The sequence below is a fragment of the Colletotrichum godetiae genome (genome assembly GCF_030913485.1).
Source record: "Colletotrichum godetiae strain CBS 193.32 chromosome Unknown BDP55scaffold_66, whole genome shotgun sequence".
Classification (NCBI taxonomy): Eukaryota; Fungi; Ascomycota; class Sordariomycetes; order Glomerellales; family Glomerellaceae; genus Colletotrichum; species Colletotrichum godetiae.
Genome location: NW_026851314.1, coordinates 164,751 through 180,688, shown reverse-complemented (window position 1 = coordinate 180,688; position 15,938 = coordinate 164,751). Strand labels below are relative to the sequence as shown.

Sequence of the window (15,938 nt, the reverse complement as noted above, 5' to 3'; positions counted from 1 at the left end):
CCGTTTGGTATCACACTCGGCAAGAAATTGACCACGATGGATATGGCAAAACACCGGCATCTTCAACCGGCGAACACCCCGCAGACGACCCGAGCTTCTGCCGGCGGAGCTTCTCCGCGCCCCCGGCACTGGGGACAGGAACACTGGACCGACCACCTGGCCGCGCTAACATGTCTTTTCCCACACGGTCTCGGGTCCGCCATCAAGAAACCCCCTCCAAAAGAGTCTGGAAACCATTTTCCCTCTCTCCCCAACCTCCCGTAGCTAGTGCTCACCTTTGCTCTAGTAATTGACGCTGATCAATCATTGCTCGTGACACAATAGCTGTCTAGCTCGCTCATCATCTGTTACTCGATATTCGTAAGGTACTTCCAAGTGGACAAAGAGCAGTGGTCATCACCAAGAAATCTTGCATACCTATCGCTGCAGCAGTCCGTTTGCTTTCACACCGTCTCGAAGAGATCCCCAATCGCAATCGGCCCGCCCCCCACATGTCTGGTGCTTTCCAACCGGGGATATCTATCGTATGCCATCAAGTCCCCCTCTCCTTACATCCATGGCAAGCTAGACCAACTCCAGCTCGCCGGCAGAGTACAAGGCCGCAAGTCCACGGGACCGGGCCCCATTCCCTTTCGTCTCACGAGCCTTGAAAGCTTTTTCGTGATTCTCTTCTAAAGCCCGGGTGGGGTTCCATGCAGGACTATCTGAACCCTGCATATGCTTCTTGTTCATAGGCTTGAGATAATAAAACCCCGACTCGCAAGGGGAGAGGAGGCTCGCACACCTTCGACGCCATGACGCTCTGGGAAAGTTGAACAGTTTTGTCAAGGATCCACGGTGGCTGCGACTATCGTGAGATTTTCCATTACTGTACAATCTTGCAACCTCCTCAGGTGGTCTTTTAGCCTTTTAATCGGATTACCTGCCCTATTTGTAAAAGCTTTTTCTAGGTACTTACCTACTTACATACGTACTTTGGTGACTCACTTATCTTTTCATACTACTCACATAATACTTGAACCATTGAACTCCTCTCACCTTGGTCCCTTCCACTCTCACTTCTCTCAACTAAGGCCTTGGCCAGTGTGTTCCCACCAGAACCCTGAACCCAATCCCGTCAAGTTTCCCCCCTTCAACCCTAAACATGGAGGCCACAATGTTCAAGACCCTCGTCGAGGTCGAATCCCGCGACCTAGACGCCCACCCTCCCCTCCTCCCCGCCGCCCCTGCCAAGGCCGTTCCGCGTACCTACCCCGGCGCACCGCACCACCGCGACGGAGCCTCCATCGAGCTCTCCCGCATCGACACCGCCACCGCCAACTACAACAACAAGAGTAGGGCCGAGACACCGCGGGGCAGTGCCGGCCCGTCCCGGGCACAATCGCCGTCCCGGACCCCCGGATCCGGAAGCGATGTCGAGATGAGCCGGCCCTCGACCCCGACGGCATTTGACGTCCTGCAGAGCATCACCGACCCGCACATGAACCGTTACCGCATGGCGGCATCGTGCCTCATGAACTTTGGCAACGGACTCAACGACAGCGCGCCGGGTGCCTTGATCCCCTACATGGAGAAGTAAGCCCCTTCCACCTTAGACCAGCGGCCATGAGGAGACGACTAACACCACACACCAGACACTACGACATCGGCTACGCAATCGTATCCCTAATCTTCATAGGCAACGCAATAGGCTTCATCTTCGGCGCCGTCTTCCTCGAATCCCTCCGCCTCAAACTCGGCCGCGCCCGCCTCCTCGCCCTCGCCCAATCCATCATCACAGTCGCCTACGCGCCCATCCTCGCCCAGGCCCCCTTCCCCGTCGTCGTCGTCTCCTTCTTCCTCATCGGCTTCGGCATGTCCATCACCCTCGCCGTCAACAACGTCTTCTGCGGCTCCCTCCGCAACGCCACCACCGCCCTCGGCTTCATGCACGGCGCCTACGGGGCCGGCGGCACCGTCGGCCCCCTGATCGCTACCGCGCTCGTCACGGCTGCGAGGGCACGGTGGAGCACGTATTACTTTATTCCCCTCGGCCTCGCCATCTTCAACGGCGTGTTTTCGACCTACACCTTCTGGCACTACGAGCGTGACCTCCCCGCCGGCGGCGCCCAGCCCACCCCCGCCGAGGCCGTGGCATCAACAAAGTCCTCCTCCCAGCTCCTAAGCATGTTCACCGCCCTCAGGATCCGCATCGTCCTACTCGGCGCCCTGTTCATCTTCGCCTACCAGGGCGCCGAGGTCTCCATCTCAGGCTGGGTCATCTCCTTCCTCATCGCGACACGCAACGGCGACCCAGAAGCCGTAGGCTACGTCACGGCCGGCTTCTGGGCGGGCATCACCATCGGCCGGCTCTGCCTCTCGCACCCGGCCCACCGCGTCGGCGAGAAGCTGTTTGTGTTCCTCGCCACCGCTGGTGCTGCGGTCTTTCAGCTCCTCGTGTGGTGGGTGCCCAACGTCGTCGGCCCCGCTGTGTCTGTTGCGATTGTCGGGTTGTTGTTGGGGCCGATTTATCCCTGTGCGGCGGCTGTGTTTATGAGGGGGATGACGAGGCGGGAGAGAGTGAATGGGATGGGGGTGATTAGTGCCTTTGGAAGTTCCGGGGGTGCGGTGGCGCCGTTTACGACGGGTATGGTTGCGCAGGCTGCTGGGCCTTGGGTCTTGCATCCTATTGCGATTGGGTTGTTTGCTTTGATGATGGCTTCGTGGTATGGAGTGCCGCACAACAGGAAGAGGAGCGTGTAATAGGGTGGTCTACAAAAGAACTGGCATAGGGGGAAGACCTCGAATCAACGAAACGAAGAATGGTTTGCTATATAGGACCAAACTACATGGCTAGACCGGCAGGAAGACTCCAAGACCGTGATAGAAACATAACGAAATTGACCAACCAAAGCGTTTGCTTTACACTGCTATAACAGTATAGATATGAAAACAGTTCGGATTGGCCATGTCCTATAGCAGGGTCTTATGGCGTCAATATTGTGAAAGCTGTACACGTGCAAAACATAATCAAAGGCAACAGTGTGGCATTGCTCGTTGTATATCCCGTAGACCCAGTCTATGTCTATATCTAACATCAAAAACGGAAATTCCTATTCTCTCATCATCGCTTTATTGGTATCTATACCGCCTCTGTTCTCTGCCTCTCTAGAGACCCATCTTGTATTCCTCTATATGCCCATCGTTCCGTTACGTTCATCGTCTAGTGAATACGTCCCCGCGCGGCGTCCTTGACGCTGAGCTTGCCCTCGACAATCTGCTTGACCGTGGAAAGGATATCGGAAAAGTCGTTAAAGGTGACGAAAGAGATGCCCTCCTTTTCGCAGTACGCGACGAGATCTACCAATCATTGTCAGTGACATCACAGTCGATATCGCGCCAAAGCGAAATCATGGTGGGGGCGGGGTAATCCAGAGACGACTGCCAAAAAAAAAAAAAGGTCTCACCTTTATCGCGCTTGGCAAACAACAAATCCGTCTCGCGCGCAGCAGACAAATCAGAAACACCATCACCAGCGTAGAACATGACAGGCCGTTCAGGCAGCGACGAGTACTTGCGCAGCTCAATCGACTTGTCGTGCCCGTGGACGCTATCATCGTGATAGACAATCTGCCACCCGCCCTCCTCGTTGATACTCGCCTTGCCCTCGCGCGCCGCAACCTGGTTGCTCACAATCTGGATATGTCCATCCACCTCCTCCTCGCCCAGCCACTGCACGAGCAGCGCGCGGATGATGGGCCTCATGCCACCCGAGATGATCACGACGGGGACGTTATTGGCGCGGCACCAGGTGTAGAACTCCTTGAAGACGGGGTCGAGCTTGACGTTACTCTTGAGGTACTCGATGCACTGGTCAAAGGGGAGCTTGACCGAGTCCATCATCTCCTGGAAGCTGTCGCGGAAGTGCTTCTTGCCCTCGAGGACGAGGAGGTTGCCCGCGCGGCGGTTCTCGTAGCCGTAGCCCACGTTGTCTGTGAGGAAGTCGTTGGAATCTTCGAGGGTGATTGTGCCGTCAAAGTCGGTGAAGAAGATGAAGTTTGGGTTCGTGGCCAGGGCCGGGGTCTCGCTGACGTGGGAACCCATCTTGGTGGTCTTGGAGTGTGTAGATGCTGGAGAGGAGTGTCAAAAGCTAGAATGCTTGGAGGGATGGAGAGAAAACAAGTGAATGTTTCTCAGTGCGGTCGTGGGCGGAAAGTGGGTGGACGGCTGTGTTTCTTTCTTGAAGACTTTAGAAATTTAGATGGAGGGGGAGGGGTAAGATCTAAAAGGCTCGGAGGATTGCCAACAGATTTAGCACAGACTACAGATCCTTGCGTGCGCGAGTACCTTAGATACAGATTGAGGAAAATCCCATCAATGCTTGACGTAGAACGGCACGCTACATGCCCAACCGGAGGCTTCAAATTGAGATACTCCGCGCCTCTCACTGGATGTACTTATTGGTCGTCCTTGCTACCGTTATGGCCCATCCTTGAGTCAAGCTGGGAACACAGCAAGCAAGACTCTCCTTAACACTCAATAATACTCTCCAGTCTCTAACAAAACCTGGTCCAAGTCAGAGGGAAAATCCACCGTTAGTCCCGCTCCAGTGACGACATCCGCCCCTCCCGTCCGACCGTCGCTTTGACGGACCCCTGTAACGAGTCAGCGCGCGGACAATGGACCCTGAGGACGCAGATGGCCTGTGGCTGCGGGAATATGGTAGTTGCTTCAGCGCTTACTAGACGAGTACTTGGCGGACCAGTCTCCGAGTCGAGGACCATTCTTGGCTGTAATTGACAACACGTGGGTGTCGTGCCGTATTCTCAGACCTTTCAAGATGAGGAATGGTTTTCAGTCAACGAGCTAAACAGAACGATTGAATCCAGTTGACCAGATGACCAGCTGTGAAAACAAATTTATTCGATTCAATTTAATTTTCAATCCATTCTTAGGGTTCACTTCCAGAGTTTTCTAAGTTGCCAAAACATCATGGAAACTGTTCAGGGTCAAGTAAATGACTTCTTCGACTTACAGCTATTAAGATACTTGAACTAGATTCAAGTGGACAAAAGACCGAATCAAAGCCAATTGTAAAAGCCCCGAACATAATGTTGTCACTAATGGAAGCCGATGCTCGTTCAAAAAAGCGACACAGCTCGGCTCGGTAGACATCCCGGCCGCCATTCTTCTTCGCCCTTCTTCAGCCCCACTTCCCAGTGGACATCCTTTCCCCCCCGGCACCGGCCCGAGCACAGCACCAGCCACGGCAGGCGGTGAAACACCACCAAACCCCCAACTGACGGGAACCTACCTCTCCGGCAGAAAACCAGCTCTGACCCGCCCGGCACGCTCAACACGATGCCGAATCCAGCCCCGAAAAAGCCCACTCGCTCCCGCCCCAGAAGCACCGCAGCTAACCACCTTGCCTCACTCCTCGTCCAAACTTTTAAACCTCTCCCCCCAAATTCCCTCCTCCGTCCGCCGACCCGGCTTCCCCGTGCGTTCTGAACCACCCTCGGCCCATCCCCCAAACCCGCCAATTGGGCCCTTTTCTCCTTTCTTTGCCTACCTGAGGTAACGAAGGAAAAAGAGAAGCTCGGCTTAGTCGCTACACAATCGTCGTACTCCGACAAACCTTCAACGGGAGAGGATGCACTCCATCGCCAGGCCGGCGTCGCGCCTAGTTATCCACGCCCGCCTCGGAACGGCAAACCTCTCACGATGGAGGACCCTCGCGGCTCTCCCGCCTCCGCACCATCATAACTTCGCATTGTCGTCATCGTCGTCGCCCGCCTCTCGACGCCTCTACTCGGACCTGCCACCCATCTTCGCTCCTCCGCCGCCGAAAGAAGAGCCAAAGCAAGCTTCCCCGACCTCGACCTCCTCGACGACGACGAAGAGCAGCGATCCATCCGCTCAGAGCTCCGATGCGACATCCTCAAGCTCTACCACAGCTCCCGACTCGTCCTCAAGCTCGACACCAGGCAATGACACCACCACGAGCTCCTCGTCCTCCTCACCCAAACCCGACACCCCCAAACAACCCTCCTCCAACCCAGACGACCCCCTCCCAGACACCGCAACAAAAATCTACACCGCCCTCCCCCCAGCCCTCTCCGAAAAACTCTCCCACCTCCTCGACACAGCCCAAACCCGCCTTCTAACCGCCTCAACGACCCTAAACACCCTAACAGGCTACAGTCCCATCGAAGAAATCAAGCGCCAAAACACGCTCCTCGAAACCCGCCTAGCCGAAGCCCAAGACCTCGTCCGCACCGCCCGCCTAACCTACAAAACCACAAACGCCAAACGCGCCACGACCCAACGGGAAGTCACCACCCTCCTCGCGCGCAAAGAAATGTGGTCGCCCATCGACCTCGAACGCTTCACCCAGCTCTACCGCCAAGACCACTCCCTCGAACAAGAAGTCTCCGCCGCGGCCGAAGCCCTTACGGACGCAGAACACGCGGAGCAAGCGCTGGGCCAGCAACTCAACGCGGGGATCCTTAAACGCTACCACGAGGAACAAATCTGGTCCGACCGCATCCGCCGCGCGTCGACGTGGGGAACGTGGGGGTTGATGGGCGTCAACGTCCTCCTCTTCATCGTGCTGCAATTCGTCGCGGAACCGTGGAAGCGCAGACGGCTTGTGCGCGGCGTCGTCGAGGAAGAAAAAGCCGTGCTCGAGGGCGTGACGGCCGAGTTGGCGGGGTTGAAGGCCGCGTTGGCGCAGAGGGAGGCGTATGACGACGCCGCTACTGCTGATGATGTGGCTGCGTACATGGCGTCCACCACGGCGGCGGCGGCGGCGACGACGGCGACGCCAGCGACGATACCTGTGGCGGTAGAGGAAGAGACACCGCCGGTGGCTGCGACGGAACCCACGGCAGAGGAGGCGGAGGAGCTCCTAGCAGCAAAGGTCGAGGAGCCGGCCGTCCAGCACGAGATGGAGCGCGAGGTCGCGAGTGCGCTCGAGGTCTTGGAGGAGCAAGTCCCCGAGACAAAGTCGTGGCGCGAGCTCCTTTCCAACCCAGAGTTCCTCAAGGCGAGAATCGCAGATCTGTACAGTGAGCGCCGCATCGATCTCCGCATGCGCGATGCGTCCATCCTGGCTCTCGAGGGCGCTGCTGCTGGGGCGACGTTCGCGGCGGCTCTGGCATTGCTGCTTGTAAGAAGGACATGAAACAAAATCACATCACCACTAGAACGTGATTGTAAATACAACTGTACAATATGATACCATATAGAGAGCATGGGGGACATCCTCTTTGATATTGGCACAAGAACAAAAACCACAGCAATCATCAGGAGACACGGGCAAGCAATCATGTCATCCGCTGAATGTTCCGTCTATTAAAGAAGCTGCGGCAGGGGTGCGCAAAACCTCGCTGATATACCTCTAGTCACGATTCCACCGACTTGGCCCCTTTTCCAATGTTCACTGGTGAACAGTCGGGGCCATCCTACTTTTTGCTTCATGTATCGTGTTCGCCCATCACTTCGTTTTTTCCGCCTGCGGTTTATCGTCACAACCCCGACGACGCGCAGCGTCTTCACGCAGCAGAACCAAGCACCGCTCGTGCTCGACATGCCTATATGGCGCACATCGAGCTGGCGCTTATTCACGCTATACCTACTTGGCATTCTCCTTCTTCTTACCTTCGTCGACGATGTCACTGAAAGGATTCAGCAACATCCAGTGCTCATTTCAATTTCATTTCCATCATCCCTCTAGTCAAAGTCGGCAGTGTAAGAGAAGCCACGGAACTCCTCTTGCATGGCTTGCGACAAGACTATGATATGTTTAGCTACAGAAGTCTTCGTGATTATAATGAGTATCCACATACCTGATTGGACAGGAGTCAAGACGGGCGTAACGCTTGTGAACTCGGAGTCGAAGTTGCTGGTATCGGTCGCGCTCTTGATCTGTGGCATGAAGGGTGGCGCAACACGCTTGTGGTAGATATCATCCCAGTTGATGTTCCTAAAGAACGGCTGGTTCATGATTTCCTGCGCGTCCGTGGGACCACTGCCAAGTCGCTGGTCGGGCTCTCTAGTCAGGAGCTTCTGAAGGATCGACACAGAGTCTCTGGGCATGTGAATGGGGTACAGAGGCTCGTCGGCAAGAATGGCATCATAAATTTCATCCTCGTCTTCTCCTCGGAAGGGTGATTGCTGAAGAAGCATTTGGTAAATCAGGACACCGAATGCCCACCAGTCAACGGCACGGCCGTACTTCTTGTCGAGTAATATCTGGACCAATCGTCAGCGGGAGTGGTAGCAAAAATCACAATCAACATACCTCAGGTGCCATAAACTCCGGGGTGCCGCAGAATGTGCTAGTAGTCGAGCCGAACCACATGTCTTCCTTGCAAAGACCGTAATCGGCAATCTTGATGTGTCCGTCCAGGGTCAAAAGAATGTTGTCAAGCTTCAGATCACGGTAGATGACACCGTTCTCGTGGAAGTACTTGAGCGCCAAGCAAACCTCGGCAGCGTAGAACCTGAGAATTCGGTTAGTTGAGTTCTGGCAATAGATGGATGAAGGCTTCGTACTGAGCTCGCTTAGTGCCGAATTGGCCTCGCTGAATGTGTAGCATGAGATCACCACCGCTAACATACTCCATGACAAAGTACACACGGGTCTCGGTTTGGAAACATGCGTGAAGATTAGTCAAGAATGGGTGCCTTTCCCGATTGGCGATGAGGAACACTCTCTTCTCAGAGCGAATGCTCTCCACTTCGTCATTCTCGATGATGAACTCCTTCTTTAGCACTTTGATAGCATAAAGCCTCTTGGACCGCTTCGTTTCCGCAAGCATGACCTTTCCGAAGTTACCCTTACCAAGCACAGCCAGGAAGTTGAAGTGGTCAAGACCAATACGTTGACCAGTTCCAGGATCGGTGGCGGAAGGCAACGGCTTACGACCAGCGCCAGAGCTAGGAACACCCCCAGATGTTGCGATGGGTGAAATCTGAGGCGGCTCCTGCAGCTTAGGCGAGGAGACGGGCGACTGCTGGTACATTTGCTGCTGGGGAGGTTGCTGGTATTGTTGAGGAGGAGGCTGCTGCTGCTGCTGCTGCGGTGGCTGCTGCTGGACAGGACGCTGCTGTTGCTGCTGTTGCGCAGGAGGATGTTGGCCATATCCAGCTTGCTGGTTGACTTGCGCGTAGTCTGCCGGGTTATACTTAGGTCCGCCGCTGTTGTACGAGTCTGGCTGCTCGGCCTGGGCCGGGTAACCGGGGCGTCCACCGTAACTTGAATAGTCCTGAGACTGAGGCTTTTGCTGGGAAGCCATTGATCCGCTCATGGCCGCTGTCGCTGCCGCCGCCGCCGCCGTGCTTGAAGAAGTACGATCAGGGTGCATAGGTCGCTGGCCAGGAGGAGACTGCTGCTGCTGCTGTTGATACATCAACTTGGCAGCCTCGGTTGCTTCCGGAGATCCTCCAGCATATGGTTGACCTCCACTATGAGGAGAGCCAATAGTGCTTGTGGGGCTTGTCGGTTTCTGCCTCAGCGTTCGGTCGCTCAGGGAAGTGGAAGTCTTGTTCTTCGAGATCATTCTAGTAGACTTGATACCCTCCAAAATCTGGTTTGCTACGGCCATGGACATTCCACAGAAGTCGGGAACAAGGTGTACGCATGCCGCGTGTGCCGTGAGACCACATTCTACTCAGAGTCAGCTTTGTCTGCAGTCTACTTAATACATCCAAAAACTCACCTGCACACTTTCTGCAGTTCTTCTTGCCAAAGGGCAGGATGTAACCGCAGTGACAGCACCAGTTGGCCGTCATGTTTGAGAAGGCCTGGAATCTGTGGGGGATGCGGTGGTTGATCTTCTCTTCGTCCGGGTCCGTTTCAGCGTTGCTCTTGCTAATACATTTGGTGACAACGCTAGAGTAGCATTTAGTATGGCAAGTGTACTTGCAGTCCTCGCACTGCATGCCAGTCGAGTACTTGAGGAAGTCTCCGCAAAGGGCGCAACGCATGATGTTGTAGAACTGATGTTGAACAAACTTGTGTCCGTACATCTCGTGCACCTCCTCCTTGCGTTGACGAACAGCACCCACACGGCCGAGACCTTGCAAGTTGACGGGGCGACGGGCGTTGTTTTCCTTGAGGAATCCCAAAGACAGTTGGATCTGACCGGCAGGCTCGAGATTGAACCAGCCGTCGATGGGCTGCTGAGCGATCGGGGGATTTGCCATGGGAGGTTGTCCTTGTTGACCTTGCTGTCCTCCAATACCAGGAGAGGGAGGGGGGCCGCCCATTGACTGCTGCTGCTGTTGAGGGTTCATTGGGAATTGCGCCGGCGGAGCACCCATACGGTCGGCCGATACCCAACCAGAGCTGTTAATCTCTGCTTCGATCCTCTTTCTTCTCATTTCCTCGGCAATGTCGGAGATTCTGACCCAGAGCATGGCAATAGGAATGGCATGCTCGCCAGGCTTATCGTACACAGTAAGTTCGATTTCGTTCGCCTTGTCGACTTCGAGAGTGTGGTATTCGGCTTCCCATTTGTCGGTCCTGGTCACTCTCGTGCGGGCCACAACGTTGTCTTCGACCTTGACAGCGATGAAAGTCTCAGGCCCTCGGCTAAAGCGACTCATGGATGCGTGATCAACGTCCTTGATTTGTCCGACACGAATGGTGAGCTGACCAGAGAGAGGCTTGCGGAGGTTGGGCATGTTGATAGAGTCATCTAGGAAACATTAGTCAGGGGCAGTCCAGCAAGCGTGAAAGTTCCAAAACATACCATCCTGGGCATCTGATGTGTCCATGTCGATGTGCAACTCCTCGTAGCGCTTCATGGCCTGCTTCAACAGCAGAATCTTTTGCTTGCTCTCAACTCTTCTAGCGGCAGCATCAGCTTTGCTCTTGCGATCTCCTTCCATGCCGTATAGCTGAACCATCTTCTCGATTCCCTTGAGATACTGCTCCTCCACGTTGAGCTTGAACTGGATCTGCGACAGCATGAGCTGAATACGAGGGCCGAGATACGGGGTATCATATTTGATAAGATCTACAGCAAACAGTTAGCCAAGCGGTTCTGTTAAAAGGCTTCGAGGTAATGCGCACCAAGCTTGGTGAAATTGGGACGCGGCTTAGGGATAGATGAAGATGGGCCTGGGTTGGCGTAAGGATGGCGGGGAGGCATCAGGTCGGCGTGGCCACCAATCTGGCTGTACTGAACATTGCCGCCAGATGTTGCGCTCCCGGCACCGTATCCGCCACGCTCTGCCCAGGCATTCGCATCTTTGGGAGGAGGAGCGGGCGCATCCTCGACGTCGCCGCTGAGAGGTCTGCCGTTGCCGGAAGGGGATCCGATAGACATGCTGTCCATTCCCCGCCGCATCTGGGCCTCGCGAAGCTTCTCTTCGAAGAACTGCAGGTTTCGACGGCCATCGCGCATCTGGGAGTCGAGTCGTGATCGCACAGCCTCGTTGTTTGTCTGGGCTCTCATAGCATTGGCGGCGTTGAGGAGAGCCTTTTCGCGCTCAATCTTTTTGAGGATATTCTGGATGGCATCTTCGTCGTTCATTGTGACGGTGGGGTTGCGCGACTCCACGCGCGGGAACTATGTGTTGTGTTGATGTTGATTTTTTTGTTGGAGGGGAAAAAAGAATGAGCTTTGAAGCTACTTTGAAGTCAAGAAAGAGAGGGGAGCGGCTGCTGCGTGTGGTAGTGTACGCAGATTCTCTCGCCCGCTCTATTGTGGTCACCTCAATGTCGCGCAGATGGGCGAGGTAATGGGTGCGAGGTATGAGATAGGTAGGATACGACGCGAGGAGAGAGAGAGAGAGAGAGAGAGAGAGAGAGAGAGAGAGAGAGAGAGAGAGAGAGAGAGAGAGAGAGAGGATGACCGGGAGTAGTAGGTGGAGGTAAGGTCTGGTAGATCAGAGATGGTACGAAGTTCAGTAGCGAAGTATGCGTATGGATGGGTACCAGAAGTTCGGTGCCGGAGGGGCTCGGGGTAGGTTGGCACAGCGGGAGGATCGGTCTGTCGGAACTGTCACGACAGAAGATCGGTGGGTGCAGCCAGCCCTCGAGTCGTGAGGTGGTGTTGTTTTTTCGCAGCTTGGGCAGTTGGTGAAGGATGTCGTCAGTGGGTTTTGGAGCAGGACGGGACGCAAGACGGGGGGGGGGGTTTCTCGGGAGGGGTCGCTTCCTCTCTCTTTCTCTCGCGGCCACCAGTGTGTAGGCGGGCAGAGTGGAGGTGGGTGAGGAAGGACGAGGAGACGGTGGGCAGCGGGAGGGAGAGAGAGGGGGGGTTTACCGGGCTCTAAGTATCACTTTGGTGTATATCACACAGTAGAGATACTTCGTGAGGAAAGTATCTCCCACCTTCACCTCCAGTCCTGTATCCCCGAGATGCGGGCTGCCTTGGGCTGCCCGCTCTGCACGGGAAGTAATACCTATTGGGTACGTACCTATTTTGGAGGGGGAGGGAGGGGGACGACCTCATTGAGACTGAGAGTTCTGCCGTGTGCTGAGATGGAGGGGTGTTACGAAAGCACCCGGCACGGACGAGGCAACTCTGTAACTCGATGTGAAGATGGCAGGCGAGCTAAAAACAAGACCTCTTCAGATGATTATGCCAATTAAGGTACCTACCTACCTTACTCCGTACTTACCCTTCATATCCTATCATTTATTACCACGGCAATCCTACAGAGTCTGAGAGCACCTAGGTAAGGCCAAAGATCATCAAAAGATATCCGCAATGTTATTTCGACCGCCCTCGGGGGATCCATCGGCGTCTCATCATCCCCATATCCTCTGATGCCCAACTATCCAACAAAAGTAGTTGCGGGTGCGCTTACCAGGTTTGTCCCTCTCCCATGCGGGTATTCATGCCCAGTATCCGTAAGGCCAGCACTACCACGGATACCTACATAGGTACTACTACAGCCCAGCACGCCTAGGTACCTTACCTGCAGCTGCATACAACAATAACCAGCTGCTCTAGGATGGCACAAGTTTGATGTCGTATTCCAGGCGATTAAAAAGGCCGCACTGACTGGCGAACTCATTTGCAACTTGCAAGGCAGGGCAGGGCAGATGGGCGCATAGGGCAGCAAGCTCAGCTAGGCTCTCCCATTCCATCTACTGTGTACACACCGGTCGCTTTTCATCAGTCCTATCTCGGGCATCTCAGCTACCATTCATTGCCTGCCTTAGTCGTCCTGTACATCTCGGTATCACCAGCCAAATAATTGGTGCGCAATGAAACAATTCAACAACTTGTGGCGGCGCCTTGCAGATTCATAGAGGGGTAGGCACACGCACATAGGGAAAGGACTGGAAGAAAAGAAGGGAAACGACCTGAGAAAAGTCCTGGATCGGACGTGGGGCTCCCAAGGCTTTCCTAGGACTTTTTCCCCCTACCATACTGTTTCACCGTGGTGAAGATTCATTTCTGCTCTGCGCCAATCATTTTCCACTCCCGGGTTCACTGGCGGGAGGAGCCCCGGAGACGTCAGGACTGGCTCTTGTCACTTTGTTCCTCGCCCAAACTCTGGTACAATGGACATTGTACCTTTGTACTTGGCCCAAACGAGAGTCACCGGTGACTGGACGGGAGAGCTTCAGCATTTCCACTCTGTCCACCCACCAGTGGCCCTCTCATCACACCTCACCTCACTCTCTCCAGACTTTACAAAGTTCATTTCTCACACCAATACTCCGTATCCGTACATAGAGATGATGGAACAACACAAACAGTCACCCGGGCACCCAGCTAGACACTTCACTGTGTAGCAGTATTACTCACATCATTCCCCTAGATATCTACCGGGTCACTCATCTTTAGGTATATGCTGAGGTACTGTACGACATTGTACAAAGCATAGGTATTCTGGACGGGTACAGACACACAGAGTATTACCATCTCCAAGTCTCGGGGAGTTTAACGGCCCAGTTTTCCCAACACGGCCCATCCTCGCAATCGCCGGCTTGCAGCTGCTGCATCATCGCCCGATCCCCATCACGTCCACCACGTACAAATCACACTTCACATACACGCTGCCCTTCACCTCGCAATGATCTGATGATGCAGCCCTAGGTTTCCCGTCTCCCGTCTCTGCGTCTAGCCCTGCTCTAGTCTCTTTTTTTTTTTTTTTTTTTTTTTTTCTTTTGCCATCCCTTGGACCTACGGTATGTAATGTGGGACACACCTCCCCAAATTCACGCTGACTAGGTACTCCATGCAGAGTACTGATTACCGTGACTACCTTACCTACCTACTCACCTACCGTCATTCACTGGCCTCCAAAAGCCGGCAATCCCATAAACGATTCCGAGCACGTGCTGATATTCCAAACCCTCCAGACTTCAACAATCACATCTACACTTTGATTTCACACGAGAAATACCCGGCATGCTCTCCTCCACCACCAACAACGTCTCAAGCATATGACAGTTCCCACAATCCAGGAGGCCGCCTCGCCAACGCCATCGCCACAGAGCTCTATACACCACCGCCCACCTCGTGATGGGGGTTCTATAATCGCCGGCCGACTTAGCCTCCCGGCTGACACCTCTGCCGAACAGGTCTCACCAAAATGTCCCCCCCGCCACCACACAGCTGCCGGCCGGCCTTTCCGGCCCAACGCCGCGCCACACCGACGGCCAAGTCCTCAGCCCTCTCCTCCAGTCACTAACACCGCAAAACCTCCCCCAGATTCCACACACACACACACACACACGATCTCTCACCCACACCTCTGCCGAACGTTGATAAATAATCAAACACGCGGGTCCTATACGAACTGCCAGCACTTAACCTACCTCTTCGGGACGGGGAAATTGTGGATAGCTAGTCCATCAACCCCGAATTCGGGTCACCGCCCATTGTACTCCGCCCATGACAGTCTTCTCGACTCCCGTCCCGTCGTTCTCGTCCCAATCACAAACAAGATCAACGGGAATGCCATATAGGCACGGCTCATCATGTCATCTGTAACGTGTACCTGAAACAAAACCTACCAACCCAACCAAGCAGCTCACTCGCTGCCAACCACCACACTTGGCGCAGCTGAACCAAGCATACCGCAAATGCATACCCGAGAAATTTAATGTCAGCTATGGATATATACGGATAGCAGACAAGCACCACTATGGTTTATCCGAAAGGTGGCAGAGACACGTAATTCCAGCCCGCCAACTTCGAGGGCTCGACGTCGCGGAACCGTTTCGACCCACCCTCGCTCCGCGGCCGCCGTCCAAGGTGGTCCCCTTCCCAACCCACCCGGTCCTCGTCATGCCCAGGCAATCCTCCCAAGGTGGGATGTGGTAAGGTAGTCTGTCACTATGGCTGGATCTCTTACCCAACCTCGGATCATCAATGGTCTGGAAAGTTGCGGCTCAAGCCGATCAACTCCCTTCGCTCATGCACTCTGTCGTCCCTATTTTTTGATCATCGAGATGCGATGAAGCCGATCACGAACCGCTCGGACTTGCCATCGCATAGTTATTTGTGAATTTTCGCAACGCCTTCCGCGGTCCAACTCTCGCCGGGTCACCTTCCGGTCAGATTTCAATGGTCCGTGTGTTGCTGATTGACGTTCATATTCTGGTCTGATGTTACTCAAAAGAGACATGGAACTTTACCGTAACGGGGTATGTGAAGCGCATCATGCAGACAGACGCGGCACTTATACATTGGACGCCTGAGATGGGATGAAATGGAATATGTCGACGTCAATGATTGCACGTTTCTACATGTGGCTGGTGGTGTTTCTCGTTGCCACCGGAGCTGGTATAAGTGTCATGGAATTAATTCTAGCTAAAGGCTCCCATGCTAGCTAAAGGCTCCCATGGGATCGGCTCCTTCACGATACGTGGCAAGAGACATAACTTATGAGATAAGATAGTCACTTAGGCATCGCAGACAGTTGTTCTTCATTCCACGAGTAGATTTGAATCATGACATGAAGCCGACTCTTGGTTTTCG

The 15,938-nt window shown here is 54.6% G+C and overlaps 5 protein-coding genes across 5 annotated transcripts; 2 read left to right on the top strand and 3 right to left on the bottom strand.

Annotated features, from left to right (window-relative positions):
* Positions 1-1,144: 1,144 nt before the first annotated feature.
* On the top strand, positions 1,145-2,742 carry BDP55DRAFT_637367 (major facilitator superfamily transporter; the record flags this gene model as incomplete). Its single annotated transcript, XM_060572981.1, has 2 exons — positions 1,145-1,575; positions 1,635-2,742. The coding sequence occupies 2 exons, from the start codon at positions 1,145-1,147 to the stop codon at positions 2,740-2,742; spliced, it is 1,539 nt and encodes a 512-aa protein (XP_060423779.1).
* Positions 2,743-3,202: 460 nt separating this feature from the next.
* Positions 3,203-4,083, bottom strand: BDP55DRAFT_733678 (2,3-diketo-5-methylthio-1-phosphopentane phosphatase; the record flags this gene model as incomplete). Its single annotated transcript, XM_060580127.1, has 2 exons — positions 3,203-3,339; positions 3,447-4,083. 2 exons carry the CDS (start codon positions 4,081-4,083, stop codon positions 3,203-3,205), a joined length of 774 nt encoding a protein of 257 aa, XP_060423778.1.
* Positions 4,084-5,294: 1,211 nt separating this feature from the next.
* On the top strand, positions 5,295-7,377 carry BDP55DRAFT_680996 (Mdm33 family-domain-containing protein). The gene has a single exon (XM_060576159.1). It carries the CDS (start codon positions 5,633-5,635, stop codon positions 7,163-7,165), a length of 1,533 nt encoding a protein of 510 aa, XP_060423777.1. The 5' UTR covers positions 5,295-5,632; the 3' UTR covers positions 7,166-7,377.
* A 687-nt stretch (positions 7,378-8,064) lies between these two features.
* Positions 8,065-10,731, bottom strand: BDP55DRAFT_370113 (uncharacterized protein). The gene is made up of 4 exons (XM_060567097.1): positions 10,465-10,731; positions 9,705-10,211; positions 8,285-9,652; positions 8,065-8,235 (listed from the first exon to the last, which is right to left on the bottom strand). The coding sequence occupies exons 1-3, from the start codon at positions 10,499-10,501 to the stop codon at positions 8,499-8,501; spliced, it is 1,698 nt and encodes a 565-aa protein (XP_060423776.1). The 5' UTR covers positions 10,502-10,731; the 3' UTR covers positions 8,065-8,235; positions 8,285-8,498.
* Position 10,732: 1 nt separating this feature from the next.
* Positions 10,733-11,916, bottom strand: BDP55DRAFT_370100 (uncharacterized protein). The gene is made up of 3 exons (XM_060567096.1): positions 11,063-11,916; positions 10,894-11,006; positions 10,733-10,837 (listed from the first exon to the last, which is right to left on the bottom strand). Exons 1-3 carry the CDS (start codon positions 11,523-11,525, stop codon positions 10,829-10,831), a joined length of 585 nt encoding a protein of 194 aa, XP_060423775.1. The 5' UTR covers positions 11,526-11,916; the 3' UTR covers positions 10,733-10,828.
* Between the last annotated feature and the right edge of the window lie 4,022 nt (positions 11,917-15,938).